Raw genomic sequence first — 22807 nt, forward strand, 5'->3', positions numbered from 1 at the left:
GTTGATGAACGGCCCTGGCTCATGTGCAGGTCCTCGGATTGCTACGTGTGTGCAATCAATTGCGTCCTGTACCCGTGGGAAGCCAGCCAGAGAGTGGAAACCCACTGTCCTCTCAGTTTGGCTGATGTCGTCGCAGGGGAAGTTGACGTAGTCGGATGTCCTGGCAAACAAGCCATCCATCACCTGTTGTATACCTGTTATGTGCAGATGACTGAGAGACCCTGGCGATGTCACCGGTGGCACCCTGGAAGGATCCGGAGGCGAAGAAGTTGAGGGCAGCGGTGGCTTTAACTGCGACGAGCAATGCGTGGTCACCAGGCCCAACCGAGAGCAGCTCTGCACATGTCTACGACCACCTGGCGACTCAATTTGAGCCTTCGTAGGCACTGCTCCTCAGAGAGGTCTAGAAAGCTCAGCCTCTGTCTGTAGACACTCTCACATGGGTAGTGCCTCCTGCGATGTCGGCCCATCCATTGTTCCCCCTTTGCTCTTCTCCAGGTTCCTGTGGCACACCTCTGTCTTGTAGAGCTGCAACTCCCAGAATGCCGTGCCTGCAGATGTAGAATAAATCCATTGCACCCCCCCAACCTAATGTTGTCAGTTTGAGGGGGTCCAAAATATAGGTAAATATGTCTGAACACAAGAATTCTGAGCGTGAACAAAGAAATCTCAGTTTAAACACAAACAACTCCCAGACAAAGGTTTGTCTGAGAGAACTGATTGCCCTGCTGTAAAACGTCACCTTTTATTCACATGTGTCAATCACTGGTTTAAAGGTCCAAATGAGGGTCGGCTGCAACTCGCCTCTGTTTCCATGACATGTTTCAGAGGCCACGGGAGACACATTCAGGAGAAGTTAAAATGGTTTGTGTACACAAAAAGTTAATCGCATTAAGTGCTTTAAATAACTAAATTTGCCCTTTAAATATCGTCACGCCAGCTATAAGTGCTGGCGGGGTTTCGGGGTGTCAGATGCGTGTGCATCCAAACGCATCTGGGTCAAATCCAGAAGTAGGCACGTTGGAGCCGGGATGCGGTCCCGCTCCAAAAACGGAGAATTTTTACTGCTCACCTGCCCCCAACTCACCCGTTCTTGGGGGCTAAAATTTACTCCCTGATGTAAACGGGGTGTACAGTGTCTGGGCTAGACTCCTGATGTAAACGAGGTGTACAGAGTCTGGGCTAGACTCCTGATGTAAACGAGGTGTACAGAGTCTGGGCTAGACTCCTGATGTAAACGAGGTGTACAGAGTCTGGGCTAGACTCCTGATGTAAACGAGGTGTACAGAGTCTGGGCTAGACTCCTGATGTAAACGAGGTGTACAGTGTCTGGGCTAGACTCCTGATGTAAACGAGGTGTACAGTGTCTGGGCTAGACTCCTGATGTAAACAAGGTGCACAGTGTGTCTGGGCTAGCTTTTCATTAAATATCTTCAAACAAATAATGAATGGCACAAACCTTATTTAATTTAGTGTTTAGAATTTTACTCCATTATTCACTGTTAGTCTCTGTGATGGCCAAGAAAAAACATTACAAATTAATTGATGTTTACTCCATGCAGTGACCCAGAATCTTTTATTCTTTTTATTTAATGCTGAAGGAGAAACCAAATTGATTGGAGAATAATCCAGAGGCTGGATGGTGGGTGGAGTTCTCTACTTTACAACCAATGCTCCCACTGCCCTTTCAGCAATTGGGGAATGATGGGGCAGCTGATGGGGAATGATGGGGATGATGGGGCAGCTGATGGGGAATGATGGGGATGATGGGGCAGCTGATGGGGAATGATGGGGATGATGGGGCAGCTGATGGGGAATGATGGGGATGATGGGGCAGCTGATGGGGAATGATGGGGATGATGGGGCAGCTGGTAGGGAATGATGGGGATGATGGGGCAGCTGATGGGGAATGATGGGGATGATGGGGCAGCTGATGGGGAATGATGGGGATGATGGGGCAGCTGATGGGGAATGATGGGGATGATGGGGCAGCTGATGGGGAATGATGGGGATGATGGGGCAGCTGGTAGGGCTGCTGGTGAAGCAGGGAATAGGCCTTGCTTGTAGCCCATTGCAGAGGTAGGGAGGGCTCAATCCAGCCAAAGGCTGCTTGTGATGTTTTGATAAACTATGTTGAACTACAGAATCTATATAATCAAAGCTGTATTCCAGGGAGCAAAGCATTTAACTATTTTGCAAGGAAAGGTTGCAGCTTTGTGTGTGAAATTAGTTTCTAAGGAAGATTGTGGTAGATTTTTATCTTCACTACCTGGCAGAATGAAATGTAAATCAGGCGGGTTCTATAAAGGTCTTCGATCTCCCCATGGTAAAGATGAAAATCTACCTCAGTGTGACAATTAGAGATCAAGAGTCAATGAGTATGCTTTTTTATTTGTTCTCATCATGTGGGTACTGCTGGCTAGGTTACATTTATACCCAGTCTTAGTTGCCCCAAGAAGATGACATGCTGGACCACTTCAGGGTGTTGAGTCAACTGTAATAGTGTGGGACTGGAGTCACACGTAGGCTCAACCAAGTAAGGACAGCAGGGCTCCTTTCCTTCAAGGACATTAGTGACCCAGTTGGATTTTAACAACAATCTTGTGGCTTTCATGATTATTGTTCCTGGTACCAGATTTATTGGTTCAATTTCACAGTTTGCCAAGTTGGGATTTGAACTCGCCACCTGATTGCTAGTCCAAGATTAAAACTCCGTTTGAACTATAAAGGACAAATTGTGAGTGAATTCCACACTAAATCGATCACTGAGCAAAGCCCTTCAGAGACCAGAATTCTCTCAGGAATTCAGGATGAATTGCAAGAATTGCAGGAAACTGAGATTCTTTTCAACCTTTCCTTTAAATTTAAAGCATGAAAATGTGCAGCATTACAATTAGGTGATTAAGGTAAAGGAGGTGACGAAATTGAAGATTATGAAGGGAACTGATAAAGTTGATCTAGGCAATTGTTCACTGTGTCAAAGGTTCAAATATTTAGGGACACAAGTAGAAAATGAACAAACCCCTCTGAGTTTGTTAATAACCTCTTGAGAAAAGCTGAGATTATGTAGATGTGCCATGGCCTTTTACAAGCACTTGTGATTGAAGCTGATACTTCCTCCCCGGCATGGGATCACATACAATTTGTGATGCTTCTAAATTAATGGTCCCTGAAACTCCCACAACAATTTGTCCAGAGATGTGGAGCAGAAAAGTAGCACAAGGTTGCTGGATTTGGAGTGTGATTCAAGTGGCCGCATGTATAGGGTAACTGGGAGGTCTTGCTGAGATAAGCTGGCATTTCTGGCACGGTCTGTGCTGTGAGAGGACATCTCATCCCCCTTAATCAGTCCTTGCTTTAAATATCTTCAGGTTTTGAAATCAAAGGTCAGTTTCCATAGATGAGGTGGGGAGATAAAGGCCAGGTTCTACCCAGTGAATCCTACTGGAAAGAATGGCAGGATGGTGGGTGAGAACAGGATTAGGCTCAGTTTTGGTACTGGAATCTATCATCAGGGACAGAGTAACTGAGACACTTGGACAAGTACGAGCTGATCAAAGATTTGTGAAGGGTAGGTCATGTCTGACTGATCTAGTTGAATGTTTGTTTGAGGACGTCACTTGCATAGTGGATAGAGGAATGTCTAAGGATGTTGTCTACATGGACTTCCAAAGGACATTTGATATGGTTGTGTACAAAAGATTATTAGCAAAAATAAAAATGCATGGAATTGGAGGTAACCTTGTGTCATGGGTCAGTAATTGGTTGGGAGGTAAGAGACAGAGAGTGGGGATAAAGGGAATGTTCTCTGATTGGTGGGATGTGACAAGTTGTTCCCAGGGATCTGTTCTGCTTATCACCATATTTATTAATAACAATAGAGTTTGCAGATGACACTAAGTTAGGAGGCACAGAAAGTAGTATAGATACAAGCAAGAATTCACAAAGGGACTGAGAAAAATAAGTGAGCGGACACAACTGTGGCAGATGGAGTTCAATGTGGGGAAATATGAGGTCAACCACTTTGGATCCAAGAAAGATAGATCAGAATATTTTCTTGATGGTGACAGACTAGGAACTGTGGAGGAGCAGAGAGATTTGGGTGTCCATATACACAAATCACTAAAAGCTTGTGCACATGTACATAAAGTAATCAAAAAGACTAATGGAATGTTGGCCTTTATCTCAAAGGAGCTGGAATACAAAGGGGAGGAAGTGATTCTTTAATTGTACAGAGCTTTGGTCAGACCCCATCTGGAGCCTTGGAGGGGGTGCAACGCAAATTCACCAGAATGATACCAGGCTAAAAGGGTTAAATTATGAGGACAAGTTGCATAGACTAGGCTTGTATTCCCTTGAATTTTGAAGGTTATGGGGTGATCTAATTGAGGTATTTAACATGATAAAATGATTTGATGGGCTAAATAGAGAGAAACCATTTCCTGTGCTGGGGGAGTCCAGAACAAAGGGGCATAACCTTAAAATTAGAGTTAGGCCATTTAGGAGTGAAATCACAAGAGTAGTGGAAATCTGGAACTCTCTCTCCCAAAAGGGTGTGGAGGCTGGGGGTCAATTGAAAATTTCAAAACTGAGATTGATAGATTTTTATTAGATAAGGGGAACAAGGGATATGGAACAAATGGAGTTGAAGTAAAGATCATCCATGATCTAATTGAATGGCGGCACAGGCTCAAAGGGCTGAATGGCCTCCTCAGGTTCCTCCCCAGTGAAATAGTTTACTGATGCTGACACTCTGGGCAGGGAAGTGCAATGGGCAGGGATGGACAATGGGCAGGGATGGGCAATGAGCTCGGATGGGCAATGGGCAGGGATGGGCAATGAGCTCGGATGGACAATGGGCAGGGATGGGCAATGGGCAGGGATGGGCAATGAGCTCGGATGGGCAATGGGCAGGGATGGGCAGTGGGCTCAGATGGGCAATGGGCATGGATGGGCAATGAGCTCGGATGGACAATGGGCAGGGATGGGCAATGGGCAGGGATGGGCAATGAGCTTGGATGGGCAATGAGCTCGGATGGGCAATGGGCTCAGATGGGCAATGGGCAGGGATGGGCAATGAGCTCGGATGGGCAATGGGCTCGGATGGGCAATGGGCAGGGATGGGCAATGAGCTTGGATGGGCAATGGGCTCGGATGGACAATGGGCAGGGATGGGCAATGAGCTCGGATGGGCAATGGGCAGGGATGGGCAATGAGCTCGGATGGACAATGGGCAGGGATGGGCAATGGGCTCAGATGGACAATGGGCAGGGATGGGCAATGGGCATGGATCAAGTACTGGAGGGCCCTGGTGCCCATGGAACCACTTCCTCGTCTCCTCAAGATGTCGAAGCCTTCAGGAAATGAAAGAGAACTCTATGAAAAAGAAAAAATTCTATGAAAAACATTCAAAACCCAATCACCTAATCACTACTTCCGAGCTTACTTTGTCGTATGTTTTAAAGATAAATTCAGTATTGGGGAGCGTGGGTTAGCGATGGGACTTCCTTCAAGTAAGGGGCCAGTGGAAGCATGTGGAATTTACCCTTTAGTCTTTTCACCCTCAAGTACGTCCTGCACCGTAAGCCTTAGACCTTCCTCTCGGTCTCTGAAATTAAAATCAACTTGCAGAACAGGCTTGTATTTAATGTGGGAACAAATGCAGCTAGTTGTGTTGAACTGTCCGCTGATTTTGAGGAATAACACAGTGGCCCCACTGTATTGGTAATATTTTATGCCCTTAATCATAGTATCATAGCATGGTACAGCACAGAAGGAGGCCATTCAGCCCATAATGCCTGTGCCAGCTCTTTGAAAGAGGCTGGGCTACTCACGTGAGACACTCCCGACATCTGTGGCCCATTATTGAGACCTCCATTATTGGCGATAATTACGCTGTGTTGCAGAATTGCATTTCACAGTTTAACAGAGAAAGGGGTCCTCTGAGCTTTATTAATCATTGTCATCTGTGTTGGTTTAATTTAAAAGTTTGTTGAAGATTCCAACACATTCAAGTCCATTTTTTACTGTGATCAGGACCAATACACCCAGCAGGAAGGACATGGTGGCAGCTGGTCTCAGTGAGATACACCCAGCAGAAAGGAAAGCACATGCATTTAAACAGCACATTGTCACATCTCTCAGAAATTGTCCCAAAGCACTTCACGTACTATAAATTTTTTGAAGAGCAGTAACTTGTGTTATCCAGGGAAAAGGAAAGACCGTCTTGCCTCATGTACGACCATATACCAAGTGTTATCCAAATGTGTAATTATATACCTCTCTTCATCTGAATTTCTCCCCTATTCCATATCGCCTACAAGTTCTGATTTTACTGATACGTGCAGGCCTCTGTTACCTTGGCAAAGTGACCAGTATTCATGTGTTAACCTAGACAGCAATGCCTACATTTTCTGAATGGTGATATTTTAAAACTGACATTATCATTAAAATTATGCTAGCATGTCAGCATGTGCAGTGACCTCACAACCAAACTGGATTCCAAGTTCAAACTTCAAGCAGGAGACACTGGACAGAGATCTGGAGCATGAACCTTAGTTACTTGTAGCATCGTTATTGCAGCTCAGCTGGGATGAGATACGTCAGCAAAGATTAGTAAAGGAACCTGGATTCTCAATGAGGAAAGTAGAACCTTTGCTCAGTATCACTTTGAGCAATGTCATTACCCTTGGAACCATCACTGATCCTCTTTCCTCCCAAATGTGTTACTATTTCCATAATCAAATACTGTACATGCACACCCTGTCCAACCTGAACACTCCCTGAAATAAAACTCTACCTGCCATCTTGCTCTTGTTTGTAAATTCTGACTTGTGTATACGAACATAGCAATATCCAAAAACAGGATCGAAGAGAGCAGCTGGTTGATTGAGCCAATCCTACAATGTCATGGTGTGACCTCTGTTCACCATCACCCCGATTCCTCCCCCCATTCACCAGCTATGTCCTGGAAAAGGCAGAACACCAAGAAAGGACCATCGGTCAAATTGCTGACATATCTCTGGGAAACTCCTCACCGACCCCTGAAGGTTCCAGGAGACTGGTGACTGGGAGACACATACCCCACCCACCTACCTTCTAATGTACAGTTGTATTAGCCACACTCAATAAATCACTTTCTGCAACTGTGCAGCTATAGGTAGGGACACCCCGAGAGCAGCAATAAGCCATCAGGTACGCAGCATGGGCTCTGCCAGTCTCCTCTCAGTGGCAGTGACAGCCTCTTATCTCTGTTTACTTTTCTCATTGAGAATCTTGGAAAATATGCAAGTACAAGATTCATATCTCATCATTGCCTCCAAGATACCCTCTGCTCCCTCTCTCATATTAAGCACTTTTGCAATGCTTGAGACATCTTGAATCTGCCCACTTTCAGCTCCAGGTATCCTGCTCTCATTTCTTTCTCAATGAAGGCCATGTTTCACCTCTTTGACTCTTCCCTTCATTCTTTCTACCTGAACTTCAGTTACAAAGAAGTTGAATGTGGTTCTATTTATTCTTATGTCCCTGTTGCTCAGCTGTTTTGAATCACGTGGCTTCAATTTCCTGCAGCTAAAAATATCTCCCCTCACCTTGTTAGATTCATCTGGTCTCTGTTCTCCCCGAATCTTGATAACCCTCCAGGGAATAGAATGTTTGACCAGTGTGGTTGTTCCAATCAGAAAGATTTGAGTGCAGGGACTGGGGAATTAGATCTGTAGTGATCACTGGAAAGCCCCCCATGAATTTTCTATGACTTTATACCCATTCTGTGTGAGAGCTTCATGTTGCTTGTATCCTACATACAAATGAGGGGCTTTTCATGCCCGAGTATTTCCTGATCTGCGGCCACACACAGCACTTCCCCCATTCACACCACGCGTTAAAGGTGAGTAGCCGGCGGACATGAAAAGACACAGACCTTTTTGTTGGATTTGCACTAGTTTTTGAATTAGAACGTAAAAGAATAGCTTGAATTTTCAGAGATGCAGCGGAATCCTTGTCTCCTATACTACAGAGAAACACATTTTAAAGAAAGAGTTTACAAGAGTTCAGAAGAAGAATATGAACTCCATGACTGAATCCCACAAAACCAACTTTCACTCCACCTCAGGCAGGCCAGTACCCTTTGGCAAGTCAATGTAAAATGAATATACGTAGTACTTCTGCTTGAAGTGACAGCTGAAGATAGTTGGGTCTAGGACGTTGCCCTGAGGAACACCTGCAGCAAGGTCCTGGGGCTGAGATAAATGCCTTCCAACAACCACAACCATCTTCCTTTGAGTCAGGTATAACTCCAGCCTCTGGAGAGTTTTCCCCCTGATCCCCATTGACGTCATAAGAACATAAGAACATAAGAAATAGGAGCAGGAGTAGGCCATACGGCCCCTTGAGCCTGCTCCCCTATTCAATAAGATCATGGCTAATCTTTGACCTCAACTCCACTTTCCCGCCCTATCCCCATATCTCTTGATTTCCTTAGAGTCCAAAAATCAACTGATTTCAGACTTGAACGCACTCAACAACTGAGCATCCCGTGGTAGAGAATTCCAAATATTCACGACCCTCTGAGTGAAGAAATTCCTCCTCACCTCAGTTCTAAATGGCCGACCCCTTATCCTGAGACTATGTCCCTGAGTTCTAGACTTTCCAGCCAGGGGAAGCAGCTTCTCAGCATTTACCCTGTCAAGCCCTCTTAGAATCTTATATGTTTCAATGAGATCACCTCTCATTCTTCTAAACTCCAGAGAATATAGGCCCAGTCTACTCAATCTTTCCTCATAGGACAACCCTCTCATCTCAGGAATCAATCTAATGAACCTTCATTGCACCACCTCTAAGGCAAATATATCCTTCCTTAGGTAAGGAGACCAAAACTGTACACAGTACTCCAGGTGTGGTCTCTCCAAAGTCCTGTATAATTGCAGCAAGACTTCCTTACTCTTGCACTGCAACCTCCTTGCAATAAAGGCCAACATATCATTTACCTTCCTAATGGCTTGATGTACCTGCATGTTAACTTTCTGTGTTTCGTGTACAAGGACACCCAAATCCCTCTGAACACCAACATTTAGTAGTTTCTCACCATTTAAAAAAAATTCTGTTTTTCTATTTTTCCTACCAAAGTGAATAACCTCACATTTCCCCACATTATATTCCATCTGCCATCTTCTTGCCCACTCACTTAACCTGTCGTTACTAACCCTAACTCTTTGTGTTCTCCTCACAGCTTACTTTCCCACCTAGCTTTGTATCGTCAGCAAACTTGGATACACTACACTCGGTTCCTTCATCTAAATCATTAATATAGATTGTAAATAGCTGAGGCTCAATCACTGATCCCTGTGGTACCCTGCCAACTTGCCAACGTGAAAATGACCCTTTATTCCTGCTCTCTGTTTTCTGTCTGTTAACCAATCCTCAATCCATGCTAATATATTACCCCCAATCCCATGAGCCCTAATCTTGTGTAACAACTTTTATGTGGCATCTTATCGAACGTCTTTTGAAAATCTAAATATACTACATCCACTGGTTCCCCTTTATCTACCCTTCTAGTTACTCTCAAAAAACTCTAATAAATTTGTCAAACACGATTTTCCTCTCATAAAACCGTGTTGACTCTGCCTAATCATATTATGATGTTTCTAAGTGCCCTGTTACTACGTTCTTAATAATAGATTCTAGCTTTTTCCCTACTTCTGATGTCAGGCTAACTGGCCTATAGTCCCCTGTTTTCTCTCTCCCTCCTTTCTTGAATACATTTGCTACCATCCAATCCACTGGGACCATTCTAGAATCTAGGGAATTCTGGAAGATCATGACCAATGCATCCACTATTTCTGCAGCCACCTCTTTTAAAACCCTAGGATGTCGGCCACCAGGTCCAGGAGATTTGTCGGCTTTTATTCCCACTAATTTTTCAAAAACTTTTTCTTTAGTATTAATTACTTTAAGTTCCTCACTCTCATTAGACTCTTGGTTTCCCATTATTTCTAGTATGTTTTTTGTTTTTTCAGTTTTACTAGGGCTCCCTGATGCCACACTCAGTCAAATGCTGCCTTGATGTTAATGGCAGTCACTCTCACCTCACCTCTGGAATTCAGCTCTTTTGTCCATGCTTGGACCAAGGCTGTAATGAGGTCTGGAGCCGACTGGTTCTGGTGGAACCCAAACTGAGCATCAGTGAGCAGGTTATTGGTGAGTAAGTGCCGCTTTATAGCACTGTTGGCAACTCCTTCCATCACTTTACTGATGATTGGGAATAGACTAATGGAACGGTAGTTGGCCTGGTTGGATTTGTCCTGCTTTTTATTGCATAATTTTGTCATCCAAATCACGGAGGTAATCGAGGAGTAGGTTCCCCCCTCAGTCAGCAGCAGAAGCTGATACTGAAAATAACCTGACGATCCAATCCCCTAGCATGTTGGAGCTGGACAGTCAAACTGGTTGCAGATTAATACCCAAGGTCTTTTAGCAGCAGCCTAACCATTCCAAAAAAACACTCCCCAGGAGGTCCTCTACAGCTCCCTGTGGAGTTGCTACGAGCTGTGTGGTGTATTGCAGTACCGAGAACCTTTATTCCACACTTATTGCTACACCTTCAGGTTGCTTTGGATGACCAGAAATGACTCCAGAACACCAAAGATGCTCAGGTAGGGTCGAAATGGGGTAGAGGAGCAAAGGCCTCCAGGGTTTAGGGTTAGGGTTAAGGTTACAGATCTAGGGGTACACATTCAGAAATCATTAGAAGTACCATCACAATAAGGCCATTAAAAAAGCAAACAAAGCACTGGGATTCATTTCTAGAAGGATAGAATTGAAAAGCAGAGAAGTTATCTTAAATTTGTATAGAACCTTGGTTAGATTACACTTAGAGTACTATGGTCTCCATATTATAAAGAGGATTATAGAGGCACTGGAGAAAGTGCAAAAAAGATTTACAAGGATGATACTATAACTGAGAGATTACATCTACCAGGAAAGGTTGAACAGGCTGGGGCTCTTTTCTCTAGAAAAGAGAGGGCTGAGGGGTGACCTGATAGAGGTCTTTAAGGTTATGAAAGGGTTTGATAGGATAGACGTAGAGAAAATGTTTCCACTTGTGGGGGAGTCCAAAACTAGAGGTCATAAATATAAGATAGTCACTAATAAATCCAATAGGGAATTCAGGAAAAACTTCTTTACCTAGAGAGTGGTTAGAATATGGAACTCGCTACCACAAGGCATAGTTGAAGCAAATAGCATAGATGCATTTAAGGGGAGGCTAGATAAACATATGAGGAGAAAGGAATAGAAGGATATGCTGGTAGGGTTAGATAAAGTAGGGAGGGAGGAGGCTTGTGTGGAACATAAACATGCATAGACCAGTGGGCCGAATGGCCTGTTTCTGTGCTGTACATTCTATGTAAGATGGCTTGTTTTGATATAGGCCCAAATCCCTGGGCTGTGCAACTGAGAAAGGACACGCGGTGGTCCTCTGGCCAACAGGTTCCTATTCCTCCACTGCTACATTTCCTTGCTCTGCTTCAATTGTGCTCAGTGCTCAATCTCAAACTCACTGCTTAAATCCTCCAGGATGGATGTCTCTGCACTGATGCTTGCAACAGATGGAATGAGTAATGCAGGAGATATGCTGGCTTCTTTTCAACCCCAAACACAGCACTGGGTGTGGGCCTTGTTAGTGGCTACAGATTATCTAACTTGACAAGCAAGTGTCCCCTGAACACTCCAAAGGGATTGAAGTATGTGAGAGTTTAAAGCTGCGGACTTGAGACCAACAGCTTTATTTGCTTTGAGATATCATTTGGGAGTTATTGCACTATCACGGTTCTCCTGAAGGTGGTGCCAGTCATCAGGTTGAGACAGCCTGTTGCAAACAGCAGTAAGAAAACTGCTGAGAGCTGTGACTCCCATCACTAGTCAGTGACTCCCATCACTAGTCAGTGACTCAACACAAGTCAGTGACTCCCATCACTAGTCAGTGACTCAACACAAGTCAGTGACTCCCATCACTAGTCAGTGACTCAACACTAGTCAGTGACTCCCATCACTAATCAGTGACTCAACACTAGTCAGTGACTCCCATCACTAGTCAGTGACTCAACACTAGTCAGTGACTCCCATCACTAGTCAGTGACTCAACACTAGTCAGTGACTCCCATCACTAGTCAGTGACTCAACACTAGTCAGTGACTCCCATCACTAATCAGTGACTCAACACTAGTCAGTGACTCCCATCACTAATCAGTGACTCAACACTAGTCAGTGACTCCCATCACTAGTCAGTGACTCAACACTAGTCAGTGACTCCCATCACTAGTCAGTGACTCAACACGAGTCAGTGACTCTCAACACTAGTCAGTGACTCAACACTAGTCAGTGACTCCCATCACTAATCAGTGACTCAACACTAGTCAGTGACTCTCAACACTAGTCAGTGACTCAACACTAGTCAGTGACTCCCATCACTAGTCAGTGACTCACAACACTAGTCAGTGACTCACCCCCAGTCCAGTCCCAGTGAGTCCCCCCCAGTCCAGTCCCAGTGAGTACCTTCCAGTCCAGTCCAAGAGAGGCCCCCCCAGTCCAGTCCAAGTGAGGCCCCCCCCAGTCCAGTCCAAGTGAGGGCCCCCCCAGTCCAGTCCCAGTGAGGGCCCCCCCAGTCCAGTCAAAGTGAGGCCCCCCCAGTCCAGTCCCAGTGAGGGCCCCCCCCAGTCCAGTCCCAGTGAGGCCCCCCCAGTCCAGTCCGAGTGAGGCCCCCCCAGTCCAGTCCCAGTGAGGCCCCCCCAGTCCAGTCCCAGTGAGGCCCCCCCAGTCCAGTCCCAGTGAGGCCCCCCCAGTCCAGTCCCAGTGAGGCCCCCCCAGTCCAGTCCCAGTGAGGGCCCCCCAGTCCAGTCCCAGTGAGGCCCCCCCAGTCCAGTCCCAGTGAGGCCCCCCCAGTCCAGTCCCAGTGAGGGCCCCCCAGTCCAGTCCCAGTGAGTCTCCCAACTGTAATTATCTTGTGACAAAAAATTTCACAAAGGTTTTGACCGATTTGTGGGGAAAAGAGGATAATGCAGCACCCCAGTGGCCAGATTGTGCAATTACAGGGTGATGAGTTTACATCAGCAGTTCATAGGAACAGGAGTAGGCCATTCAGCCCCTCGTGCCTGCTCCGCCATTTGATAAGATCATGGCTGATCTGTGATCTAACTCCATATACCTGCCTTTGGCCCATATCCCTTAATACCTTTGGTTGCCAAAAAGCTATCTATCTCAGATTTAAATTTAGCAATTGAGCTAGTATCAATTGCCGTTTGTGGAAGAGAGTTCCAAACTTCTACCACCCTTTGTGTGTAGAAATGTTTTCTAATCTCGCTCCTGAAAGGTCTGGCTCTAATTTTTAGACTGTGCCCCCTACTCCTAGAATCCCCAACCAGCGGAAATAGTTTCTCTCTATCCACCCTATCCGTTCCCCTTAATATCTTATAAGCTTCGATCAGATCACCCCTTAACCTTCGTAACTCGAGAGAATACAACCCCAATTTGTGTAATCTTTCCTCGTAACTTAACCCTTGAAGTCTGGGTATCATTCTAGTAAACCTACGCTGCACTCCCTCCAAAGCCAATATGTCCTTCCGAAGGTGCGGTGCCCAGAACTGCTCACAGTACTCCAGGTGCGGTCTAACCAGGGTTTTGTATAGCTGCAGCATAACTTCTGCCCCCTTGTACTCTAGTCCTCTAAATACAAAGGCCAGCATTCCATTAGACTTCTTGATTATTTTCTGCACCTATTCATGACACTTCAATGATCTATGTACCTGAACCCCTAGGTCCCTTTGGACATCCACTGTTTTTAACTTTTTACCATTTAGAAAGTACCCAGTTCTATCCTTTTTTGATCCATTATAAATGTAGACCTAGAATTTTTTAACTCAACTCAGGATGGGCCGACATTTATTGCCCATCCCTAGTTGCCCTTTAAGAAGGTGGTGCTGGGCCTTCTTCTTGCATCACTGCACTCTGTTTGGGAAGGTGCTCCCACAGTGCTGTTAGGTCGGGAGTTCCAGAATTTTGACCCTGCAATTATAGTGTGACATTCCACATCGAAGTGTGGCCACAAAAACAGAACAGGAAGTGAGGTTTTGCAGGCAGCAAATGACTGACTGTCTGGTCACAATATTTAATCTGAACTTTCAAATCATCTCATAAACATTTATTCTCAGCGCCAGCATCAACCTCTCTGTGTTACAAAAACCTGGAACCCAAACAACATCTTGAGCTCAGAATGTTTATTTAGTACTTAAACTATACGATGTGCTGGGTTGTCATGGTATTCTCGTTCAAAGGATCAGGGTGAAAATGATGTCTTCAATGATGCATCTCTACAGTCACTGTCCAAAGGAGATGGAAATCCCCAATGCTCAGAGGAAATTTCACCCTGGGAATAAAGCAGACCTTTGATCCCCAAGCTGGAGAAAGAGGCCAGGCCACTATGAAGGAAACATTTAACATTAGGGAAGAAATTTCATGAATAGTTTTAACGACAGTTTGAGTTATTTATCCAGTCATATGTTCTGGAGTCAGAAATCCAAATTGACACTAAAACTATTTTGAACAAAAAATGGATAATGTGATTGTTAAAATTTGCATTGTTTGAACTGGTTCCTTACGATTGTATATTTCCTGAACTACATTCAACAAATCAGTTTGGTAAAGTTCCTTGTTACAACCTGAGAAATGTCTCATTTGATATTTTTCTGCTACAGACATTTAATATACAACTGTACACATTTAATATACTATTCAATCATTTAGCATGGCGTTCTATGCATTTAATATGCTACCTTACACATTTAAAATCCCACCCTACACATTTAATGGAGGATGTACTATTTGCAAGGATTTAAGTTATTTTAATAATATATGCTAGCTGGGCTCCCATGGTGTAGTCTTCAGGCTAAGTGGAACTAGGGACTAATGACGGGGATATGCAAACAGAATTCAGTCCTCATTTCAAAGTCATACATTCAGGCCTTATTTATATTCTAAATTCCTATGTCCACTTTTATAATGGTAACTGCCCATGTAAACCTTTTCCTGCTACAATTACACTCTCCTGTCGGTAGATATAGGGTTTTATAATAGACGTGTGCACAGATGCAAGATTTGTAATATATGATAGAGTATATACTGTACACAATAGGTTAAATGTTGCAGCCTTCCTGATGCAGACCTTTGTATGACAGGAGTGCAAATCCATTCACTTTAATGGATGGAGAGTTGCTCTGGCTGTAACTCAGTAGCTCCACACCCAACACATGACTTTCTGTGCATTAGAATTAATGGATTAGCCTAGAGCACTAATTTGTAAAATTTACCCCACTGTGAAATCCATGCCAGCCTACTACAACTAATCATACACTAAATGGCCTTTGGAGAATTTCAAACATAAAGACCTTTTTAAATTTCATTCTATTTCTACATAATGTTGGTAAAAGATGGCACTTTGCAGGTGCTCAGGCTGTGTGCTGGACTAAGCTGTGAGAACTCCACAACTATTTTCAATGTGGAGCAACCACATTGCAGACTTGTAATCCTTTAAGTTTGTACTATAGTCCATAAATATTCCTGTGCTCAAAGAGCTAATTTAAGTACATTCGAAGCAGCAAAGGAAAAATCTGATGATTAATCAAGAGCTTTTATTTATCTGTTAATTCAGGGTCGTTAGACTGGAGGACCCAGTGAAGTTTGCAATGGATTGCTGTCCAAGAACAGAAAGTGTAGACAGGAGACAGTCAGTACAACACCAAGCGACACCCGAAGAACACAACACTGTACCAGTTCCTGTTGTTCAGCTGGTTAAGGTAATAACTCCAATTCTGAGACTCAATTGATGGTGTGGAGCCTCATTGAAGGTGGGAGCTGATTGTGAAATTGAGTGTGGCAGTCTGCTCAAATGATTTGCATTACAGTGCATTCCATAGTAAAGAAAACTGGCAGGCAAAAGAAGGCTGTGTTAATGGGTGAGTGCCAGCCTCATTATAATATACTAAATATATTAATCAAGTCCCATTGCAAATTTCACATTCTCTTGGTAAGCTACACCTTCCCATATAAATGGGAGCAGGGCAAATCCAGGTGTGGCCTGCTGAAATTGGATTCTTCTGCAGCACAAGTTACCATTACACGGATTTTTTTTATGAAGCATTGATTTAGTCACACTTTGTTCCCTGCATTAATTTGTGTTGTTCTAGGAGGCGCCATTTCTACATGAGATTTTTTTGCACAAGACTTTCCTCCAGTACTGTTGGGAATTCCTTTGAGGATCCCATAGAGCTCCACAGTTTAGATGAGGATCAATTAATGAGGAGACAGCAAGTGTAGATATGCCAGAACTTGAGGCACTTTCTCCAATACCACAGGATCCACATTTATAGATCCTTACATGCTTACCAGGACATGTTGGACAGCACCTGATCTTCCCTCCTCTGCTTGAGCACATAGGCTGTCATTGAGCTAAGCCACTTGCTCCAGGCTGCCCTACAGAGAACTTCTACCACAGGGATGGAGTTTCCAGAACATGTGAAGGTTACCACAACATTAAGCTTTATGCCACCAGATCCTTCCAATCCACTGCAGTGGACACGAGCCAGTCTGCAGTGCATTGATGCACCAAGTGTCAGAGGCTATATTTGTAAGGGCAACACCTTCATTACTTTCTGTGGAAAGGAGGCATCACCTTCACAGGACATGGAACTTTCACCAGGAGGCAGCAGAGTTGCCAAGAGGGTAGGTTGTAGATGGCACCAGGGCTCTTCACATGAACCAGATTGCTGACATGAACAGAATGGGCTTCCATTGAGCTAATGTTCAGGTCGTATCTGACCACAGAAACATTACACTCTAAGTAAATACCCATTATCCAAAACGCATTATTCAATGCAACAGTCCAAGGTACCCAAATCATTTGAAGACCCAGATATGCTGGACAGAAAACTGCTGGAAGACCATTGCTATCCTCTGCAGCCCTGGTAGATGACACCACTCTTTATACATTCTCCTGCAGCATTCCTGTGCATCCATGCATTGCCTGCAGCATTCTTATACACCCATGCATTGCCTGCAGCATTCCTGTGCATCCATGCATTGTCTGCAGCATTCCTGTGCATCCATGCATTGCCTGCAGCATTCCTGTGCATCCATGCATTTTCTGCAGCATTTCTACACGTTCATGTAGTCCATCAGGCATGTCCAATTACTCTGCTCAAGGCTGACACTCTGATTGTCATCCCCATAGTAGTCGCAACACATATCACAGGATATACTCAATCTATGAGCAACAGCAACAGAGGACTGAACACGGAGCAGACAGAAGGCAGCCAAAGCACAAGAGATAAACTGGACACAACACAGATCATCAGAACACAGAATGTATGAAGTATATGTTAACAGAGGACAGGGGACACATACAACAAATACTGCCATCCTACCAAGATGTGGGGGTTATGACACTATTAACTACTCAGTTCAGTGCTGTTTTGTTTCATTACAAAGTCTAATCATCTGGATAAAGTGTTCCAAATTATCAACAGGGAGATGAAGGTGCAATATATATTTTCCTTTATATTTGGAATAAGAGTGGTAAGAATGTGGAACTCACTACCACAAGGAATAGTTGAGGCGACTAGAATAGAAGCATTTAAGGAGAAGCTAGGTAAATACAAGGGAGAAAGGAGTAGAATCATAGAATCATAGAAAGTTACAGCACGGAAGGAGGCCATTCGGCCCGTCGTGTCCGTGCTGGCCGAAAAAGAGCTATCCAGCTTAATGCCACTTTCCTGCACTTGGTCCGTAGCCCTGTAGGTTTCGGCACTTCAAGTGCTCATCCAAGTACTTTTTAAATGAGTTGAGGGTTTCTACCTCTACCACCCTTTCAGGCCGTGAGTTCCAGACCCCCACCACCCTCTGGGTGAAAAACTTTCTCCTCAGCTCCCCTCTAATCCTTCTACCAATCACTTTAAATCTATGCCCCCGGTCACTGACACCTCTGCTCAGGGAAATAGGTTGTCTCTATCCACTCTATCTAGGCCCCTCATAATTTTATACACCTCAATTAAATTTCCCCTCAGCCTCCTTTGTTCCAAAGAAAACTACCCCAGCCTATCCAATCTTTTCTTATAGCTAAAATTCTCCAACCCTGGCAACATCCTTGTAAATCTCCTCTGTACCCTCTTTAGTGCAATCACATCTTTCCTGTATTGTGGTGACCAGAGCAGTATGCAGTATTCAAGCTGTGGCCTAGCCAATGTTTTATACAGTTCCAGCATAACCTCCCTGCTCTTATATTCTATGCCTCGGCTAATAAAGGAAAGTATACCGTATGCCTTTTTAACCACCTTATCGACCTGTCCTGCTACCTTCAGGGATCTGTGGACTTGCACTCCAAGGTCCCTCTGATCCTCTACACCTCTCAGTATCCTCCCATTTATTGTGTATTCCCTTGACTTGTTTGCCCTCCCCAAATGCATTACCTCACACTTCTCTGGATTGAATTCCATTTGCCACTTTTCTGCCCACCTGACCAGTCCATTGATATCTTCCTGCAGTCTACAGCTTTCCTCCTCACTATCGACCAATTTTTGTATCATCTGCAAATTTCTTGATCAACCCCCCTCATTCAAGCCCAAATCCTTAATATATACCACAAAAAGCAAGGGACCTAGTGCTGAGCCTTGCGGGACCCCACTGGAAACAGCCTTCCAGTCACAAAAACACCCATCACCCATTGCCCTTTGCTTCCTGCCACTCAACCAATTTTGGATCCAATGAGCCACTTTCCCTTGGATCCCATGAGCTTTTACTTTATTGACCAGTCTGCCATGTAGGACCTTGTCAAAAGCCTTGCTAAAATCCATGTACACTACATCAAATGCACTACCCTCATCGACCCTCCTTGTTACCTCCTCAAAAAGTTCAATCAAGTTAGTCAGACACGATCATCCCTTAACAAATTCATGCTGACTGTCTTTGATTAACCTGTGCCTTTCTAAATGATGATTTATGCTGTCCCTCAGAATCAATTCCAACAATTTGCCCATCACCGAGGTTAGACTGACTGGCCTATAATTACTCGGTCTATCTCTTTCTCTCTTTTTAAATAACGGTACAACATTAGCAGTCCTCCAATCCTCCGGCACCATGCCTGTAGCCAGGGAGGATTGGAAAATGATGGTCAGAGCCTCTGCTATTTCCTCCCTTGCTTCTCTTAACAGCCTGGGATGCATTTAATCCGGGCCTGACGATTTATCTACTTTCAAAGATGCTAATCCCCTCAATATTTCCTCTCTCACTATGTTTATCCCATCCAATATTTCACACTCCTCCTTAACTACAATCTCTGCATCATCCCTCTCTTTTGTGAAGACAAAGACAAACTATTCATTAAGAACCATACCCACATCTTCCGCCTCCACACACAGGTTACCTTTTTGGTCTCTAATAGCCCTACCCTTTCCTTAGTTTGCTCTTTATGTATTTATAAAACATTTTTGGGTTTTTCTTAATTTTACTTTTACTTGGTGTCTGACATAAGCTTCCCTTTTTTTGCCTGATCTTACCCTGAATGCTCCTTGTCATCCAGGGGGCTCTAGATTTGGGAGTCCCACCCTTTTTCTTTGTGGGAACATGTTTACTCTGAACCCCTTGAATCTCCCCCTTGAATGCCTCCCACTGCTCTGACACTGATTTACCTTCAAGTAGCTGTTTCCAGTTCACTTTTGCTAAATCACTTCTCAGTTTAGTAAAATTGGCCTTTCCCCAATTTAGAACTTTTACTCCTGTTCTATCTTTGTTCTTTTCCATAACTATGCTAAATCTAACTGAATTATGATCACTACCAGCAAAATGCTTTCCCACTGATACTCCTTCCACATGCCCAGCTTCATTCCCTAAAACTAAATCCAGAACTGCCCCCGCTCATGTTGGGCTTGCTACGTACTGGCTAAAGGATATGCTGATCTTCTAAAAAGGGGTGGGAGGGGTCAGGTGAGGGGAAATTAGAAATCAAAAAGAAAAGTGAAGGCAATGGAGCAGTGTAGTGATTTGGATAAAGGTGAGCAGAGTGTGACAGGAAGGGACAGAGAGTTTAACGGTAATAGTGCATCAGCGAATAAGGTCAAAGCAGGGAAAAATGGTAAAAAGTTAAAATTAAAGGCTCTGTATCTGAAAGCATGAAGTATTCATAACAAGATAGAGGAATTAGTGCCACAAATAGAGATAAATGGGTTTGATCTAATCGCCATTACAGAGACATGGTTGGAAGGTGACCAAGGTTGGGAACTAAATATTCCAGGATACTTGACATTTCAAAAAGACAGGCAGAATGGAAAAGGAGGGGGTGTAGCCCTAATAATAAAGGATGAGATAAGGACAGTGGTGAGAAAGGATCTGGGCTCGGAAGATCAGGAAGTAGAATCAGTCTGGGTGGAAATAAGAAATAACAAGGGGCAGAAAACATTGGTGGGAGTAGTTTATAGGCCCCCTAATAGTGGCTTTACGGTTGGACAGAGTATTAATCATGAAATAATAGAAGCTTATAACAAAGGTAATGCAATAATCGTGGGGGACTTTAATCTTCACATAGACTGGATAAATCAAATTGGCAAAGGCAGTCTGGAGGACGAGTTCATGGAATGTATTCAAGGCAGTTTCCTAGAAAAATACGCCATTGAACCAACCAGGGAACAGGCTATTTTAGATCTTGTATTGTGCAATGAGACAGGGTTAATGAGTAATCTCATAGTAAAGGATCCTCTGGGGAAGAGTGATCATTATTTGATAGAATTTCACATTGAGTTTGAGAGTAATGTACTTAAGACCGAAACTAGAGTCTTAAACTTAAATAAAGCCAATTACATAGGTATGAGGGGCAAGTTGGCTAAGGTAGATTGGGAAATTAGATTAAAAGGTATGAGAGTAGATAAGCAACGGAAAACATTTAAAGAAATATTTTAAAATTATCAACTAATATACATTCCATTGAGAAATAAAAACTCCATGGGAAAAGTGATTCATCCATGGCTAACTAAAGAAGTTAAGAATAGTATTAGATTAAAAGAAGAGGCCTATAATGTTGCGAAGAAATGTAGTAGGCCTGAGGATTGGGAGAGTTTTAGAAACCAGCAAAGGATGACCAAAAATTGATAAAAAGGGAGAAAATAGAATATGAGAGTAAACTAGCAAGAAATATAAAAACAGATTTTAAGAACTTCTACAAATATGTAAAAAGGAAGAGAGTAGAGAAAGTAAATGTGGGTCCCTTAGAGGCTGAGACAGGAGAAATTATAATGGGGAATAAGGAAATGGCAGAGACGTTAAACATGTATTTTGCATCTGTCTTCACAGTAGAAGACACGAAAAGCCTACCAAAAATAATGGGGAACCAAGGGGCTAATGAGAGTGAGGAACTTAAAGTAATTAACATCAGTAAAGAAAAAGTACCGGAGAAACTAATGGGACTAAAAGCCGATAAATCCCTTGGACCTGATGGCCTACATCCGAGGATTCTAAAAGAGGTGGCTGCAGAGATAGTGGATGCATTGGTCATGATATTCCAAAATTCCCTAGATTCTAGAATGGTCCCAGCGGATTGGAAGGTAGCAAAAGTAATCCTGCTATTCAAGAAAGGAGAGTGAGATAAAACAGGGAACCACAGACCAATTAGCCTGACATCAGTCATCGGGAAAATGCTGGAATCCATTATTAAGGAAATGGTAACAGGGCACTTAGAAAATCATGATACGATTAGGCAGAGTCAACACGGTTTTATGAAAGGGAAATTGTGATTGACAAATTTATTAGAGTTTTTTGAGGCTGTAACTAACAGGGTAAATAAAGGGGAATCAGTGGATGTAGTATATTTGGATTTTCAAAAGGCATTCGATAAGGTGCCACATAAAAGGTTGTTATGTAAGATAAGGGTTCATGGGATTGGGGGTAATATATTAGCATGGATGGAGGATTAGTTAACAGACAGAAAAAAGAGAGTATGGATAAACTGGTCATTTTCAGGTTGGCAGGCTACAACTGGTGAGGTGCCACAAGGATCAGTGCTTGGGCCTCAGCTATTTACAATCTATATTAATGACTTAGATGGAGGGACCGAGTGTAATGTATCCAAGTTTGCTGATGATACAAAATAAGCTGTGAGGTTGACACAAGTCTGTAAGGGGATATAAACAGGTTAGTTGAGTGGGCAAGAAGGTAGCAGATGGAGTATAATGTAGGGAAATGTGAGGTTATTCACTTTGGTAGGAAGAATAGAAAAACAGAATATTTTTTAAATGGTGAGAAACTATTAAATGTTGGTGCTCAGAGAGATTTGAGTATCCTCGTACAAGAAAAACTAAAAGTTAGTATGCAGGTACAGCAAGCAATAAGGAAGGCAAATGGCATGTTGGCCTTAATTGCAAGGGCGTTGGAGTAGAAGAGTAAGGAAGTCTTATTACAATTGTACAGGGCTTTGGTGAGACCTCACTTGGAGTATTGTATACAGTTTTAGTCTCCTTAACTAAGGAAAGATATACTTGCCTTAAAGGCGGTGCAATGACGGTTCACTAGATTGATTCCTGGGATGAGAGGGTTGCCTATGAGGAGAGATTGAGTAGAATGGGCCTATATTCTCTGGAGTTTAGAAGAATGAGAGGTGATCTCATTGAAACATATAAGATTCTGAGGGGGCTTGACAGGATAGATACTGAGAGGTTGTTTCCCATAGTTAGAGAGTCTAGAACTAGGGGGTATATTCGCAGGATAAGGGGGTGGG

At 43.6% G+C, this 22807-nt stretch overlaps 1 protein-coding gene across 1 annotated transcript in view; it reads left to right on the top strand.

Annotated features, from left to right (window-relative positions):
• Nucleotides 1-227: 227 nt before the first annotated feature.
• Nucleotides 228-22807, top strand: part of LOC137303908 (pro-neuregulin-3, membrane-bound isoform-like) — a 578922-nt gene continuing 556342 nt past the window's right edge. Inside the window, exons 1-3 of the mRNA XM_067972321.1 lie at nucleotides 228-379; nucleotides 15704-15848; nucleotides 16519-16773. Coding sequence (XP_067828422.1) covers nucleotides 228-379; nucleotides 15704-15848; nucleotides 16519-16773 — 552 coding nt within the window. The remainder of the gene's footprint in view (nucleotides 380-15703; nucleotides 15849-16518; nucleotides 16774-22807) is intronic.

The sequence above is a fragment of the Heptranchias perlo genome, chromosome 36 (assembly GCF_035084215.1).
Source record: "Heptranchias perlo isolate sHepPer1 chromosome 36, sHepPer1.hap1, whole genome shotgun sequence".
NCBI classification, from domain to species: Eukaryota; Metazoa; Chordata; class Chondrichthyes; order Hexanchiformes; family Hexanchidae; genus Heptranchias; species Heptranchias perlo.